Source organism: Stegastes partitus, unplaced genomic scaffold (genome assembly GCF_000690725.1).
Source record: "Stegastes partitus isolate 25-593 unplaced genomic scaffold, Stegastes_partitus-1.0.2 Scaffold347, whole genome shotgun sequence".
In the NCBI taxonomy this organism is placed as follows: Eukaryota; Metazoa; Chordata; class Actinopteri; family Pomacentridae; genus Stegastes; species Stegastes partitus.
Window position 1 is genome coordinate 366,217 of NW_007578078.1, and position 18,657 is coordinate 384,873.

At 40.0% G+C, this 18,657-nt stretch overlaps 1 protein-coding gene across 1 annotated transcript; it reads right to left on the bottom strand.

Annotated features, from left to right (window-relative positions):
- Nucleotides 1–8,027: 8,027 nt before the first annotated feature.
- Nucleotides 8,028–18,410, bottom strand: lhx2b (LIM homeobox 2b). The gene is made up of 5 exons (XM_008284124.1): nt 18,228–18,410; nt 16,590–16,792; nt 15,343–15,713; nt 12,202–12,407; nt 8,028–8,318 (listed from the first exon to the last, which is right to left on the bottom strand). Exons 1-5 carry the CDS (start codon nt 18,408–18,410, stop codon nt 8,028–8,030), a joined length of 1,254 nt encoding a protein of 417 aa, XP_008282346.1.
- Between the last annotated feature and the right edge of the window lie 247 nt (nt 18,411–18,657).

Here is an 18,657-nt window from a genome sequence, read left to right on the forward strand (position 1 = left end):
CATATCTGCTGATAAACACAATACAATGCCTTTCTGGGGTTCAGATGACATCAGACCATTCCATACAACAGAATGGTCTGACTGCACCACACTCTGCTGTGGAGGAAAACCACAATCTGGCTTGTTTGTTTTTCTCCTAAACCAATCACAGTCGCCATGAGTGGGGCTAAGCGTAGGATGTGTCTGTTTCCTTAAAAATAGTGAGGAGTGGAATTGCTGTGGTGGAACATTGACGCACAAACAGATGACTACAATGAATAAAATGGAAAACCATTCATCCATCCATTATCTATACACCGCTTACTCCTCACTAGGGTCGCAGGGGGCCGGAAGCCAACCCAACCGAACTAAGGCGAAAGCAAGGGAAAACCTAAACAGGTCACCAGTCTATCACAGGGCTACACTTAGAGACAGACAACCAAACACACTCACACCAATGGAAAACCCTCTGACCAAAACTAGCCAAGCTGCCATTCTAAACAATCCAAATGGTCTTCAAAACTTTTAGTTTCTGTTTTATTTTTAGTTGTGGTAGGTTGCTGGTGTTGTTTCCCAGGGTGAAGAAAATGAGAACATGGGGGGAGTGGGGGAGAATGCTGACTGAAATGATCGGCCAGTGACAGGCTTATACCCGCAGCCTACATGTAACATAGTGAGTCAAACTACTACGGAGCCATCCCACCCCATCCCCTCCAACTCCTCCCCTCTGGTAGGAACAACAGAACACTGAACATTTCAGTCAGTCTAACTATCCATCCATCCATCATCTATACACTGCTTAATCCTCACGAGGGTCATGGGGTGCTGGAGCCTATCTCAGCTGATTTAGGGTGAAAACAGGGGACACCTTGGACAGGTCACCAGTTTATCACAGGGCTGCACTTAAAGACAGACAACCAAGCACACTCACATTCACACCTACGGACAATTTAGAATCACCAATTAACCTCAACATATTTTTGGACTGTGTGGGCGGAAGCCAGAGAACCTGGAGAGAACCCACGCTGCACAGAGAGAACCTTGCAGAACCTGAACCACTGTGTATATTGTATGTCACAAATCTGTTTTTATTCAACCATCATCTTCCATTCGTTAGACTCTTGTCCAAGTACCTCATGTACATTAGGTGTCAGTACTTCTGTATTTATTGGTAATAATTGTATTTTGCACTAAACTCTGGTTCACTTTCAACATGCTGTTTTACACATATCTATATCTGTACATGTAGTTCAATCCCTGTAGATCTTGTTTAAATGCACGTGTTTTACTCTAAGTACTTTGAGAGCAAAGAAAACACTGCAGTCAAATTCCTTGTTTGTAGTCACATATTTGGGCAATAAAACTGATTCTGATTCTTCCTGATACTCAATAATTCAGCCCTTCAGAGGAAGCTGAAGAAAAGTCCGGCCTTTTGTTCTGACAGTATATTACCCAGTAATCAGATTACAGTAACATTTGACAGTTTCTCATCACAATAGTTTCAGTAATTCACCTCTCTTCCTAAAATCCTTCAGTCAGTGATGCAGAACTAATGTCTGGACCACAGTTCTGGTTTCAAATTCCAGTCCAAGCTCAGCAGAATATTTCTTTTGACAGAATACGATAATTCAGGTGCTTAGTATCATCTAAGATTATAAAAAAAACAACACCTGAGCTGCTGATCTCCCGCTTGTTTTCATGTAGCTCACGTTAGCCTGCCAGTTGTCTTAGCTAGCTAATTCCTGGTTGGTTTACAAAACACAAACTTAACTTACCTGAAAAATTGTAATGATGCTTCAGTCCCAGTCACAGATCTTCATGCCACGGCTCCACAAAACTAGGACAGAAACATAGTGCTCATTGCGCAGTTACAGTTACTACATGAAGTAAGATTTTAAAACCCAGACACATTTATGTTATAAAGAAAAGCTGCCACTCACGCTATAGAGCCATTAGTCCTCAAGACAGCTACAGTTACTCTGAGTAACCTAGTTTTCCAACTTCCAGTTTCCATCAATCCATCCATCATCTATACACCGCTTAATCCTCACTAGGGTCATGGGGGGCTGCAGTCTATCCCAGCTGACTTAGGGCGAAGGCAGGGGACACCCTGGACAGGTCACCAGTCTATCACAGGGCTACACAGAGAGACAAACAACCAAGCACACTCACATTCACACCCATGGACAATTTAACCTTAACATGTTTTTGGAGTTGTGGGAGGAAGCCACACTGCACAGAGAGAACATGCAGAACATGCAAACTCCTTCCAGTTTCCAATGAAAGTGATATATTAACAGAATAATGAACTATGCTACTGTGACATGATCATTTTGACCATGTTTGTGCTGCATGATTGCATAAAACACCTGAAGTATTACAATGAATATATTCAAAAGTAACAAAGTAAAAACATTGATGTGTTTCACTCAAGTGAGAGTGAAAAAAAGCTTTCAAACTCCTCCAACAAGTATCGTTCACTGAAATAAGTTACTCAAATGCATGTAACTTGAAATGTATGTTTAAATGTACTCATACCACAATAGTCTAATGGTTCCTACTGGTTTGGTTTCCTACAATTATTTAACTTTGTTTTTGGATAACAGTGGACCTCTATGGCACAGAGAAATGAGATATGTCACGATACACACACAGACCATATAAGATCTGCAATTTATTTTAATTATTGCTTAATATCAAAATGAATTAAACAATAATGTAAACAACTATCAATATAAACACTGCAAATTGTATAAACAATGACTAAATCACAAAAAATATATCATATTTCACATATCATATCATGGACATTAAATAAGAAGAAACTAGCTTGCACGATCTATGCTTTAAGTTGTTCTCCATTTTCGCAATAAAAAGTCAATGTTCACATCTGGATTGATGGCTATGCTATCTCATTTTAAAGTGACAGTCAGGCAGGCGGTAGGCCTGTTTGAAGCAATAAAATCTGATTAAGAGACTAAAGCGAACAGAGTTGCTTTTAAAAACTGTCAGTTTTGTAAAGCTGTTGAACTCTCCACAGCTGCTCTGGAAAATCCTTTTTACACAGTTTATTGTCCTTAGAATAACAATTTCTGGGAAAATAAAAACACAAGCATCCATTAACACACAGTAAATTTTTGGTTATGAGCCTGTTGTGTTATTTCTCTGTGATGCTTGCCAAGGCTCTTCCTTTCCCTGTAATTACTGGATAGAATCACATCACACATTAACGTGAAGCAGGCAGCCAAATATGATTTATTCCAACACTGAGAATTTATAGCCTGAACTATGTTTTGTCCTTATATCACACTGAGATGCAGTTTCAGTCAAGCTTAGCCAAGACATCCATATGTTTGCTTGACCTCACTGATTTCCTGGAGTGAGGGCTGCAACACACACACACACACACACACAAACACACACACAAACACACATCTTCTTATTTTGCAGGCAAATGTTTAGAGATGTGGTCAATGTTCTGGACACAAGAGATTCTGTCGCTTCAAGTGTGTTTTGTCCCTGATCATTTCCTAAAACACCTCACACCGGCGCAGAGATAATTACCAAGTGTGCACGCTGCGAGGGACTTCTCTCTTCTTCTTTTTCTTTTTATGCGCACCCATTTCTAATTATGCAGGGGAAGTTAAGGTCTGTTTTTCATAATTCATGTTTTGCTTACAAAGTGTAAAGACTGCTGTTCTCCAGACCTTTCCCTCCACCACCCACCCACCCACCACCTCCTTGTTAAACTTCCGTGTTGGAATCGAGTGTAAACTGATATTTTTTAGGTGGAAAATTCTCCTAGCTTTATGAGTTCCTGCACAGACAGCAGCCATGAGAAAATTGAGCGCATTTTGCTCCAGCAGAGTGAGGAAAAACTGCTCATAAAAACAGATTTTTTTTTTTTTATGATTACAATTTCAGGAACGCTGCCAGCTACTATCACTGTGCGCTGGCACAGATGCTCATTTAAAGTGATTGTGGAAGGGAAATATTTTCAATTTATGATTCTTTAGTGCAGCGTTTGGGAAACACGATTGAATGTAACGGTCCTTATGAAATAATCAAACATAATATGCACAGACAGAAGGTTGCAGCCCACACACACACATGTACACACTCTCCCTGCTGTGATGCATGACATAGTAACTTCACGCTGCATGGAACGAGCAGGAATCAGTCTTTATAAAGATTTAAAGGATGGTTTGCCTGCAAAGGTTAGAGCAGAACTGTAGGTTAGTATCCATTCCCCCAAAGGATGTGAGCAAACTTTAAATTCTCTGTGAAATCTGGACACATGGAAATTAAAAGTTGATATATAATTAGTTTGTTTGGGTTGTGTTTGTTTATTTATTTTTTATTTGATTATGTAATCATTGAAACGTGTCTTTGTCCCAAAAAAAACAATCAAGCATTTTGGTTTGACAATAGATTTATTATCGGCCTTCTGGAAATATGACAAAATCTGCTCTTTCAAAAATATATATACAGCGACTTGAATAATCAGTTTTAGTGATGTAGAAAGCTGTGTCAAATTTCTGTAGTGGCGTGACTTCTATCGAACAAGTAATTACGACTGACTACAGCTGGTGACTCCTATGAGCCAATTTAACTAGGGCCCATTTCATAGAAGCCTTAGACCCAGCCACAAACACTGCAGTGGTAAAATCTGACAAGCTCAGCAAAGAGCTCAAAAAGCAAGTCAGTGACTGAAATGCATCAAAAAAGTCACTTGGATCCCTTTCAAAGCAGCTACAAATCCCAAAATCATCTGTTCAAACAACTGTTTGTAAGTATAAAGTGCATGTTACAGTTGTGTCACTGCCACGATGAGGAAGAACACACAAGCTGTCACCTGCTGCTGAAAGACAATTGGTCACGATGACACAGAGTCAGCCGATTATCACCAAAAAACAGGTCTGCAATTCATTAAAAACTGCTGGAATCCAGGTGTCAGTGTCCCAAGTCCCGCATGTTTTACATCACCATGGCTCGACTGTAGTTTTCTGCTGATCACATGGACAAAAAAAAGGCCTTCTGGAGGAAGTTCTGGGGTCAGATGAAACAAAAAATGCACTATTCTGCAAAAATAACCGGAAATATGTTTAGAGGAGAGAAGGTGATGCCTTTAACCCCAAGAACACTATGACTACAATCAAACATGGTGGTGGTAGTAATATGCTCTGTGGCTGTTTTGGTGCCAGTGGAACTGGTGCTTTACACATGTAAACAGAATAATGAAGAAGGAGGATTACCTCCACAATCTTCCGGAAAACCTAAAATCCTCAGCTGGAAGGTTAGGTCTTGGAGGCAGTTGGTTCCAACAAGACAATGACTCCAAACATACATCAAAGTGTGAAGAAACAATAATTTGTGTTAAAATTAGGGTTGTAGACTGGTCTTCCCAAGTCCTGACTTAAGCAGCATCAAGAACCTCTAGACTGTGGTGAAGAAACAAGTCTGTTTTAGAAAGCCGACAAATCTAGTTCAACTGTAGCAATTCCATCAAGAGGAGTGTTCAGAGATACAACCAGAAGCTTCCATAAGCTTGTGGACAGCTTCCAGAAGTGTGTAGTTGAAATGAAAATGGCCAAAGGGATGTTTATCCAAACGTTGCTGTATGTATATGTTTGACGCAGAAGATGATGTCATACTTTCAGAGGGCCTATAATGCCAATGAAAGAACAAAAATGCATGATTGTTTTTGTTTGTTTGTTTGTTTGTTTTGTTTGTTTGTGACAAAGATGCGTGGGTTTTAATGATTCCATCACAGAAAAATCAGGGTTATAAAAGTCAGAAATTAAAACTGCCGTGATATATATGGTCTTTACAAGTGTGTATAAATTGTTGTTTATGACTCGACTACATAACTGCAACACTGGATTTGTGCTATTTCATAAAACTCTCTCTGCCCTCATCTATTGCCCCTCTCAACTGTTCACTCTCAAATATAGGGCAAAAAAATGGCTGGGGGGGAAAAAAATCTTATCAACCCCCTCTGGTGAAAATATAGTTGTTGTTTTAACCTTGTTAGCATGTCATATGTTTTTTTATATGCTGTTCAAATATTTATGGCTTAATAACTCCAGTATTATAACTTCATGTAGTATACAGCAGTTTATAGTGTTTGACTGTGCAGTGGTGGAGGGACTGCATTGATCTGGACAGGGTTATTTTCATTGAAAAAACAAACTTTAAAATATCTTATTTTGATACGAAGAGAGGAAAGTTTAGGGGCTTAATTGAACAGAAGCAGAAATTCACGAAAATCTGAGTCTATATACCTCCATTATCTCTCTGAGTAGCTGCACTTTACTGCCATTCCACTCTTAGTTCTGATTTAGAAGCGACAGTGTACCACAAACCCTTTGACCAATCCCAGTATTGCAGCGCTGTGTGTATACAGTACGTTGTGTACACATAAAGAACACTCGCAGCTGGACGCACAAATTTTCTTCCAAAAGAAAATTATTAGAATTCATAGTGTTTATATTTCTTACAAAACCAAGGACAACAGGGATGTGTACAAGAATGTGCAGAAGCAGCACAGCATGAAGAGCTCAGTGAGGTTCGTTACAGCAGCCAGGGAGCGATCAGTGTGTTTGACCAGCAGCTCTCCTCCCGTTCACAGCATGTATTTTTCCATCACACACATAAATATCCATCTTATCAAATTTTGTTAAACCCAACGCACCTTGAAAAGAAAATGTAACGTGAGATCATTTCACTTATTTTCACGCTAATTAAAGGCTTTTTGAGAGGAGTAGGGGTATAGTGAAATCATTTTGTATTTTTCTCTTGACTCAGATTATATCCGTCGTTTGTCCTGACATGGGAAAGGAGGCTTTTTTTGAAAGAGAGAAAAATACTGGATTGTTGTTCAGTTACCATACAGTTGTAAGCAGTAAGTAGTCTTCATACAGCATATAAATAATATGCAAGGTCACTAAAAATATATTTTTCCAATCTGTAAACTCTGAGCCCTTGTTGAGTAACATCAGATTAAGGGGTATTTTGGAGTATTTAATGGTGTGTTTTGTCAATGGGGTTGGAATTTGACATACATCTTTGACTATTCAGAGTCACAGAATGCTGAAAGTAGTGCGCTTAGGGATGAGTTCATGTTAAACTAAATGTGGTGATCTGGTAAATCCCACAGCCTGGGTTCAAAAACAGGGATTCTTTCTCATCTAATGTGAGCCCAGTTAACAGTGCATTCAACTAAATCAGATCATCATGTTTGAACACCGGCCTCATCTACAGCTGCTTTTTCACACTGTTTATATCCTGTTATTGAAAAAGTGAAGAATTAAAAAAGAAAAAAAAAAAAAAATTCAGATTGAGAACAGTAATTTGTTTTTCTCTTCCCAAGCTTTTTTTTCTTTTTTTTTTTTTATAATAATGCACAGCAGAATGTGTATTACTGTATGTGCAAACACAAACACAAAGAGGAACAACACACACGCACACACACACACACACATACATGCGTACAAGTAGTACAGGTAATTTACCCATACTGCTTTCTTCCGAGCCAAATCATTCCTGTGTGATCGACTTTTAAGAATGACAGTTAGATAAATGGACTGTAAGGCACGTGGCAGTCGTAGGATATTGTAACCTGTGTTTAATCTCAGATTTCCAAAACAAAAGAAAAATAATTTTTTACAATCCTTCTAACAGTGACTCTTGTACAACAACATAAATACTGTGCTGGAAAAAATGAATTTCCAAAAATTAAGCAGTTTTTTTTCCCTCCGCAGTCTCTTTCTGTAAACATTGAAAAATGCAAATCAAGTCTCCTCAGTTCTCGACAAGACAACATCAAAATAACAACAACTGTTCCATCTGTAAGGCTCAGCCGCCTCACTATGCAAATAGTCTCTAATGGACTCAGAGCAAAATGAAATCTTTCTTTTTTTTGTTTGTTTCCTTCTCTTTTCTAATCCGTTTAATGTTTGAAGGAGTGAACAGTGCTCAGCTTTAAATCCAGAGGGGAGAGGACAAGTGAGTGAGGGGGTCAGGGCTGTGGTGAGGGGCTCCGTCCATCAGAAGAGGCTGGTCAGTGTGGTCTGTGACGGGCTCCGGCACTCGTGGACGTCCATGCCGCCCGGCACTGAGGTTAGCACCGAGGTGACGGTGGGCATGGTGGGGTTGGTCAAGTCCGTCAGGGTGGTAGGGGTGCTAGAGGGGCTCATGGAGGCGTTGGAGATCTCTGAGGCTGGACCCGACGGCGTTCCACCCTGTAGCGTGGAGCCGTCAGACGCTTTGTCCACCCCCGTGCTCTCCTGCCGCAGCAGGTTCCTTCTGAACTTTGCCCGAGCATTTTGAAACCAGACCTGCAGAAATAAAATATCATAATAAATAAATAAATAAATACAATGATGTAAATATAATAAATAAAATTAATTACCTACTTAAGAACAGCTTAATGGAACTTGCTACCACAGATTCTAGAAATGACATGTGTGATGTGTGTGTGTGTGTGTGTGTGTGTGTGTGTGTGTGTGTGTGTGTGTGTATACACATATGTATGTATCAGCACAACTTTACCATTCAAGCAAACACGAAAAAATAAAGATATTTAGCGGGTGCTCCTAAAGGTTCAGTTCAACCTATTTTCTCATTCACTTAGATGTGCAGATAGTTTCACTTCTTTGTCCAGGTTTTCAGATATCGGTCTGGATAATCCATAGAACACTCCGTCAACTGCTTTCATTGGAACTATTTCTTTTAAAGCAATCCTACTAAAAACCGCAAAACTATCCAGAGCCACTGAGACACTATTTCTGGACAGACACATCGGTGCTGAATTACATAAATGTCTTTTTCAGTGATGTCAGCACCACATACTAAACTGCACTCATTTCCATTGTATTGGACTGGAGGCAGAAGTCTCACAAGCACATATCTAATAACCTGGAAAAAATATATCCACATTGTTGGACACAACGAGCGCTGAGGAGCAAATAATTTTGTTTAACCGACCCTTTAAACATCTCGCTGCCTTTTCTACTTTGTGTCGTTAAATGAACGCCACTCTGCCAAGCATTTTAAAAAGCATATTACAAGAGGTTTTATCTTCCAGATAGCCATTGATGACAATGCAGATCAAAAATTCTGTATAAAAATTAGGTTTCTTTCATAAATGTAATGAGTCAAAATGAACACGCATCAGTTCCTGCAGCAGGTGAGTTCAGGTGTTTCAGCTGCCACACTATATATCAGTAGTAAAAGCAGCACTAAAACAAACAGTCTCAATGCTCAGGCTGATAGATTACCTAGTAGGACCTAATTTTTCTACTATAGCAAAAGGAATGGAGAAGTATGGCTGCCTGAAACACACTAGGTTGACGGTCTATGAAATTTAATTTGTGATGCTGATGTGTTCTGTCCGTTCTACGGCTTCATACCCCACCTGGACTGCTTCAGAAATGTTTCATCCTGCTGATTTGGTAATTGTTCTCTGTTTTTTTCATGTTTTGACACTCATGTAGTAATGTAGTATATGACCAGAAGTCCTTTATTTTAAAAATCCACCAATGCTATATGTTGTTCCAGTGTCTGACTTCCTGCTGGCTCGATCAGCTCACCTCAACTTGACACAAGTGCTGTCCAAAATAGACTAGACATGTATTTTTAGTGGATAAGAGCGGACAGACACTTCTGGGACGCGCTGCTGGGCATCTGGTGGAATCACAAGCAACGTCTAGAGTGGCCACGAATGGAGAACGGTTAGCTGTGAGGTTAAAAAAAAAACACTAAGACTGCCCTCAGCAGAAAAAAGCGACATCAATCTTTTGTTCAGATGCATAAATAAGGCATATTTTTATGTGTTCCTGACAAGCACCTTAGCAACCACATCAGGAGCAAAGACAGAATTCATGTGATGCTGTAATAGAGCCTTAAAACCTCATAAGTAGGAGAACATGATGGCCCACATCAGAGACTTGACGTGTAATAATTACTTTTAAAAATGTATTCCATTTTCTGCTCACAGTGATCATTGGCACCTTTTATCCATGAACACTTTAATGCCTTACCTTAAGCTGCACTACTCTATATTGTTGTGTGGGAAACTGCTCAAATCACAATATGAAAGGACTAGTCACAGTGTAGAAAGTGCAGAGAATCATCACGGGACGCTCCGGCTTCCCTTTATGTTTCTGTGTCTTTTAGCTCATTGTTTTGGTTGTCTGGTTTTACTGTCTTGGTTCGGCCTCAGCACTCTCATCAGCTCAAAAGCTGTCATAAACCCATCGTACAATGACTGCTTAGCACCAAACAGAAAAAGCAACAAGGTGATGATCATCCAGAAACTACACCAAATGTTTTTCTATAGATAGTGGAGAGTGCATATTTGACTTAACTAAAAAAATCAACTTCAACAGCTTCTAACACAAAGTCAAAAACTCCAACATTCTACTGTTTGTAAGGCCAGAATGTGTCAAATGTGTAAGATGAGTTCAGCCTTTGAATAGCGAAAAACAACAACCAAAAAAAACCAAAAACGTTGATATCATTTAACCGAGTAGTCACTTGAACAAAAATCATGATCTTTGTGTCACCCAAAACAAAATGTTTGTGTGGCTAAACCTAACACAACCTTAACCTCAAATGTGGCAAATGAGGAAACTGTCTCATGACTGAAGCATTACACAGGGATCGGAAATTGCTTATATGAGACATTTTTAAAGGCACTAAAAAAGTGATTTGTTGTGTAGTTTGTAGGACTTGGGAAACTTTAAAGCAAAAGGGCTAAAATATACTAAAAAAATGATGCGGTGGCTGATGTTGCCAAACCCCAAGCAGACGCAAATTATCTCCACCACCTTCCCCTCCCTCCATTTGCTATCAGTTAAGCGCACACACCAGTGAGCATCACCTTGTGTCTGTTGAAAGTCTATTTGCAAATGCTCTGACTGGAGTCAAGGATAAAAGAACACTTAAAAACACAAAGCCACGGCACTCTTCTACTGTGTATAAAAGTTATAAAAGCCTTTACTTTTCATGGCTAGTCACAGAGAAAGGGGCCACAGGAAGACGAAGCCTTTTCTTTTATGTTTACACATGAAAATAGATGGCCTTGGCTTTCTGTTTTCGTTAATCTTGTGAATAAAAAAAAATGGACCTGTCTGCAGTGTGTGTGGAGATAAAAGCAGCTATGATTATCATCATTATTCTCATGTTTGCAATGAAATGAATGGTTTCCTCTTCAGTTTACAGAGTACACCAGGAACCTGTTCAAGAATGACCCTCACCCCAATTTTGGAACCAGCGTTCTGCTCCTCAGTGTCACTGATGGTCATTTACTTTAATTTCTTTTCCACTAATAAAAAGTAGTATCTGTGATGTGTTGAGAGACTGAGGCGGCGGTCTGTGCTGGGTGTTGGAGCGTGTTAGCGACGGAATCATGATGGAGCCATGGGAAACAGGCAGCAGCAGAGACGCTTCAGCTGGAATAACAGGCATGAAAACTCGAACGCATCAAAGCAAAACGACTGCTTTGTTTTCTGCAAGCGTTAATTAAAGCAGCGGGATGGGGTTTTTTTTTCCTTCTCAGAAAATTTTTGATTCAGAAACCTTTTTGTCTCATTTTTCTTCTTCCAGTACCCCAGATAATTTGCTGTCGTCTTTTGTGAAAATCAAACGCTCTGTTGTGCTTTTTCTTTCTTCGCATGTATTACAGAGCTTTTTGTTTTTCATCCCTCAGTCATCACCATAACATCACATCATCCACTGAAATACATTACATAGAGGGTTTTGGGTTGTTTTTTTTTTTTGATGGTTTTGTTTTTATTTGCAGGTAATTTAGCATTCCAATATTAACACACATACTGACTATAAATATTCTGTCTTTCCTCAAGGCAAACAGAAATTCTGTTTCTTTTTAATGCAACTTTTTAAGATCATTTCTTTTGACTGTGTTTATTTAGAATGGAAAAAAATAAGATCTGAAAGAAAGAAAAAATATAATTTCTGATTTTCATCCGCCTGTTTTCAGGAATTTCACTGGAATGAAAAACAGTACTGACTTAAAGCAGCTGATTTGGCTTCTCTCATGAAAACATCACTTCATATATTTTACCATTGGAAGCAGACTGATTTGCATTGGAAACAAGTGAAATTCCTTCACCGCTGTTGGCATTTGCACCATTTTCCTCCCCCCTTTAGTAAAGGAAAGCAAGATCTCACAGTGAAGTGAGAGGCAGCAGGGGTTACCTGTAACACCCGCTTAGTGAGGCCAGTCTTCTGAGCGAGCTGCTTGAGGTCCTTGGCGTCTGGGTTATGGTTGATGGCAAAGTAAGACTTCATGGTCCTCAGCTGGTGGTGCTTGAAGGACGTCCGCATGCGCTTTGTCTTCTGACTGGAGCTGTACTGGGAGTCCCGGTCCATAGACTCGCCGTCGTTCTCGTTACAGCTCAGTGCTGCGGGGCCAACAAGGAAGAGAGGGAAGACTGGGTGAACACAGGAAGGACTCATCATCACCATCATCATTTCATTCTTCTTCCGCTGAATGGCTCTTGCATTGTGTCAGGTTTTTTCTTTTTTTGACATATTTTTTAACCTGAAGTTGTCAAGACCCCAGTAATCAAATAATGATATTTTGGTAAGAGAATGAAAACAGCTCCAAATGTATAGATTTTGCATTTTAAGTATATTGTGTTGGCACTTTTTTTAAAAAAGAAAATCAAAAAAAGAATCTCAGAAAACTACATCAAGTGACCCGATATGAAGCCTGACTCTGATGTTGCCTCACAACAGTGTCCATGAACAAGACTAGCCAGAAAGAAAGAAGTTTTTTTTATGCGATTCACACTGCATTTTCCTCATATTGTTGTTGTGCTCATCTTTCTCTTTAACATGTTCAATTAAATTGTTTCTTCTCTTCATTTGAGTTAATAAAAATCGATAAAAGTGACACTGCGACCTGACAGCTGCTTATTCCAGCTGCAGATCATCCTCCTCTCCTCACCTCGTCTGTCTGTCTGTCTCTATCTGTTGTCTTTCTATCCTGGGAGGAGGTGCAAGCCTGGCTTCACCAAGCACACACACACACACACACACACATACACGCACGCACGCACAACAACAACACACATGTATTTGTCCCAGCCTGCAAATTTCTTGGCAATATTCAAAGTGTTGCTGCATGCATAACAGTTCGTATTTAATATCAGAACACTGCAAATGATGAATATGAAGTGAGTGAAAACCATCAGAATAACACTTCACTTAATTAGCCCATACACACCAGGCAGAACAAATGCTGCTTTCTGGCCAAAGCATATGCTACAGTGTTTTAACAGAAAAAAAAAGCAGCTTGTACATGGTTTCCTGCTCTACTCCTTGTCCTCCTGCAGAACTCCCTGCGTTGTTAGGACCTCGGAGCTGATGTGTGCAGCTCCAGGTCACCACATGTTCTCATGTGATTGTTCAGGTGAAGCTTTGATGTTGTTTCTGGATGGAAACAGAAGAGGGCGCACTGCCTCTTCACTCTCATCTCTCAGTCTCTGCTTCACATTCATTTTCTCCACAGTTTGTTTTCATTGAATACCCACAATAAACAAAACAGCAATAAATTGTTACTATGAAATTAGCTCATTCATTTTCAAGATGGCATCTTGTTCAAATTTCAAGAAAAGGGAATTTTCTTTAAGCAGAGTCCATCACTAAACAATAATCTTTTATCTTGTTTTTAGAGCAGCTCCACTTGCATCATTAAGTTTAAAAGTGGCTGCATCTTAAAATAAGCTAAGTGATGCTTCTGGATCCTAAAGAAAAATGAAAGAAATAAGCTTTGAAAACAAATACAAATCTAAATATTGCACTTGTTGCAGCTTATTTAAAGTAAACTAACTGACCTATTAAAAAGTTTGAAGAAATTATTACAGCAGAAAATCTTATTTTGTTACTGTTTCTATTAGCACTCTCAGGTTCAGACACAACCTTTATTTTATAATCAGTTTGCTTTTTAGGTGAATGCAGCGAAAGTTAAAGTCAAACTATCCCAAAAAAAAAACAAAAAAAAGTGAGATTCCGACCGGATAGTACTACTGTTAGAAAGTTATTGTACTCCCTGCTCTCTCTTCCAGTGAATAACTCATCAAATCACATTAATCTGGCTGGTACACACCAAGTTTGGCCTGGTCCCAATGCAAAAAAGGCTCCAGCAGTGTATGTATGTGAGTGTGGTGTGTGTGTGGTTGGGAAGGGCTGTGGGTGGGGGGTGTTAGGGTCTGTAGATGTCTATGGAGCCTGACAAGTGGAAAAGGGCGAAAGCAAAAGCCGGAACATCAAAAAACTTCTCTTTTTATCCCCCAAAGAGGACATGGGAGGGGAAAAAATACAAAGTGAAACATCCACAGACGAGTAACAATGTTTTTTTTTAGTAAGATGATCATTTAGTAAAAAAATAGATCTAGATTTCACCCATTTAAAAAAAATTATATATATATATATATTTAGGGAATCTACATAAAGCTCTATGAAACATTAAATCTACACATTTAACATATTCAAGCTGTTGTGGCCTAAATGTATTTATTGCTCACGTTTCCATGTGTATTGATAAATTCTAGCCTTTCCTCTCTCTAACATATGCCAGTGTTTACCCTGCCTGGCCTCACGTTGGCCTCATGCTCTCCTCTCTGTTTATGAGTTGGTATTCAGACTTATTCATGCACAATGTTTGGCCTCCACACGAATATGCTGCTGTTATTTCTAAATTGTATGGATAGAAAAAAAGTTTATCGAAACCTAAAGTAAAAATAAAAGCTGTGTAAAAGGTCACTGTACCATGCGTCTGTTTAGAGGTGCTACAATGCATGAATGACACCAGGACGGATTGAAACTCAGGCATTCCGCTGTTACCTTACTGCAATAAAGTTATGATGGGCTGTTTGTATAAATAATACAGCAATAAAATCGTTTTTTTTTGTTGTTGTTTTTTTTAATACAGCCACGTTTTCCATGATGAAGTTGTAAAAGCGTCACCATTGAGGACAGCGCAGAGCCAGTATGAAGCCCTACAGGACGGTTCAAATCATTCCTCATTCATGAAGTCTGTCAGCTTTAATCAGAGCACATCACGCTTCCTGGCTCTTTATTACAACCGAGGAGCAAGTTTTAGCGGACAATGTTGATCTTTATCATCCGTATTAGTCCTAAAATAATTGTTTTGGAGGTAGAAAATAAAATAAAATAAAAAATAAAATCAGCATCAAAACTTGATAAAAGCGCGAAATATACACGAATGATGTGCTCTTTTTTTTTCTTCTTCTTTTAAACTTCAGTCAGCCCACTTTTTATGACCCACAACAGCAGCTGACTCTCCCTGTGTTTGCAGAAATGTCTTCTTACCTGCGTTGTAAGCAGCCAGCTCGGCCCCCGGCCCGGGGCTTTTCCTCTTCCTGGGGCGTCCTTTCTGCACTGTCCCCACGCCGTTGAAGTAGGATAGTCCGAGCGTGTTGGCCGGGCCCAGGCCTTTATGCGGGACAACGTCCGCGTGGTTAAAATGTGTCTGATATTCTCCCTGGATGAGAGTCTCAAAGTGCAGCCGACAGTACACCAGACTGTCCTTCATGCCAAAGTGGTCCCCGGTGGTGAGCATCTTGCTGCAGGTGGTGCAGGTGAAGCAGTTGAGGTGGTAGACCAAGTCCCGGGCCCGCATCACCATCTCCGAGGCTGAGATCCCCAGGTGGCACCGAGCGCATCTCTGCACCGAAAATCTTCTGCGGACAACACAGAAACGTTATCAGCGGCTGGACATGGAGCCGTGACCCTGTGAGTGAATCTGTGGCCACACCAGGAAGTATGCTGCCGGGCGTTCTTTATATTCAAACAGAGCAACTTTTACGCACCTTCAAACAACAGTACATAAACTTCCCCTGTGGCCTGGCGGATATATTGGATTATATATATATATATATATATATACTTAGACTGACTTTATTAATCCAAGAGGGACATTCAGTTGTTACAGCAGCAATATAGCAATAATTTATTTATATTTATATACGTGTGTGTGTGTGTGTGTGTGTGTGTGTGTGTGTGTGTGTTCGTTTTCCAAAGAGCCAATGTATCCGAAGGTTGTTGGAAAGGGGGGTTGTGGAGGGGTCATACTCCTCTAGAGAGCTGCTAACCTTTAAACTACTACTAGTTTTAGCAGCACAGACAATGTGGTTTAAACCCTTTCTTTCATTCATTCGTTTGCTTTTTGAGAGCAGCACTTGAACACTGTGGAATCTGGCGTAAAAACAGCTACATACAGATATTTCATTATCGCACAAAATGTTATCTGCAATGCCAGCTGCAGGTCCACTTTAATCAGGAAACACCGAAATTATGCCTATTTCTAAAATCTAACATTTTTTGAGGAAATAAATTAAGAAATACAAGCTTATTGACAGATTTTTCAATTAAAGTTATTTTAAAATATTTCACTCCTGTCCATACTTTGTGCTCCTTTAGCTGTACTAAATGCAAATATTCACCGAATTTCAAGCACACATTTATTTGGGGAGAGGACTGTCATTTAAAAAACACAAACAGCAGTGTTTATCTCGGGCACTTGTGGATGGAGCTCCGGGCCAGGTGCGCCCTCCTACCTGTAGTAATCCTCCTTGCAGTAGATGCTGCCGTCCTTACTGAAGCAGGTGAGCTCGGACTCCAGGTTGAGTTTGCACTCGCAGCACTTGAGGCAGCGCATGTGCCACTGTTTGTCCACGGCCAGCAGGTAGTAGCGGTCCGCGATCTTCCTGCCGCAGCCCGCGCACAGAGCCACGCGCTCGTTGGTCATACACGGCATGGACTGCAGGTCAGAGGCACGAGGACACAGCGTCAGGACAAAGTCACACACACGTGGAAAGATTCTGTGTGGCATCCTGACAGTAAGTCAGCATAACAGGGGAGAGGGAACAAACACTAGGAACCCCTGGTGCGCCGCAAGGCTGCATCTGCACAATATTACCATCGGATAAGAGCTGGCATACGGCAAGAGGGTAGAAACATTCTAAGGAAATATTCCAGTAGTTACAAAATATGCATAAAATGGTGAGGCCTTTTCCTATCACAGCCTTAGTAATAAAATGCAACGACATTGTAGTTATAATGTCAGTGAAAAATCCTTTAACAACCGCTATCTAAGAAATCTGAAATATTAAAATGTGTATTTTGTCACCATAAAGAAAATAATGGGCCACAATTACTCTGGAGTCGCTGCCGTGAATAATATGAGTTGCCCAGATACCACAGGAGGCTGTGCAAGATTTAATAACGGCATTATTCTGATATTACTATTAGTCACAGTCTAATGTAGAAAACAAAAAGAAGACATGCACATAAAATGGAATGTTGCATAAAATCCCCACCGAGGTCCGTTAACAGAAAATGTGAGGTTACAAAAATAGAATAATATAAATGTTTATGGACAATGACGTCCGTGTTGCCAATTTCTAATTGTGCAAAAACGGTTGAATAAATAAAGCGCAGCTTTGTAATAGCTGAATGTTGTTTTGGAGAGGCCTGTAAAATAGACACCTACAGAACATAAATAGGCGCAACTCCACAAATCATTTGCAAATATTGGAGCAGAATTAAAACGTCTGTTTTCTCTCTTCCATCTCCTCTAGTTTTGTTTCCAGTGCAGTATAATTATTAATTCTTCCTGAACTTTCTGACCCACTGATTTCTGATTTTTAATGGATTGTAATATTGTTTATAAAATAGGAAAACAAAGACAGAATCTTAAATGAGTTTATAAACTTGTACTTTGTGCTGATTTTCTTGCGGAAAACTCAAATTTTCATTTTGTTTTGGAATCATTCAAATAACACTTTGGAAGGTGCGCTACTGTCCATGTTTAAAGTGTGATATGAACGCACCACAAAACGCACATTTAAAGAAATAAAAGGTTGGAATTTAGATTTATTCGTAATGTTTCTATTTTCTTAAATAATTGCACAGACTGTTGGGCTCCTGCTTCCTTTTGTGTGGAGATAAAACAAGTTTTAGATCCAAGTGTAGCTGCACAAATCAGAATGGCTTGGCCTGTTGGAGGAACTTTGTCCGCGTTTAAAAACAACTAAATAAGGAAGCTGGACTTTAAGTGCACACTTTTTATTGTGTGAATTAAGAGTAAAAACAAAGTGCTTGGAGCTGTAAGAGTGCAGCCACTGTCACATGTTTGCAAGCTGCCATGCTGCCAGCACTAACAACCCGAGAGGGCCGAAATGAATCTCGCCTACCGTCTCTGATTCCCCCATATCGATGGCTGAGCTGATGGCTGCTGACTCGCTCTTTCCTCTCCGGTCCATTTCTTCCACCACACCGTGCACGTCGCCTCCAGGGAGGCCATGGAAAAGCATCGTTGCCGCAGAGGGGAGGATATTATAACTGTTCTCTTCGGATCTGCAAGCCAATATGTCCATCAGAGGCAAAACCTTGCGCAATAATGCCACTCAGAATTCTCGATTTTTTAAAGGGTTTCCTTTCTTGCCGTGACAAGTGAGAAATCCAAATCAGGGAGGAAAAAATATGAGCGAAGAATTGGACACGTGTTCTCCACACTACGTCTCATCTGCCAATGGAAACCGTCATTCGAATTTCTGCAGCTCTCATTATTAATAAGCTATAATTAATTCATTAATAACTGCACAGATTCCGCTTATCCTTTTG

Coding starts and splice junctions, on each gene's coding strand:
- lhx2b (XM_008284124.1), bottom strand. CDS start 18,410: ATGGACATATTGGCTTGCAGATCCGAAGAGAACAGTTATAATATCCTC. Junction 16,793..18,227: donor ATATGGGGGAATCAGAGACG/GTAGGCGAGATT, acceptor TCTGACCTGCAG/TCCATGCCGTGTATGACCAA. Junction 12,408..15,342: donor GCTGGCTGCTTACAACGCAG/GTAAGAAGACAT, acceptor TTGGCCCCGCAG/CACTGAGCTGTAACGAGAAC.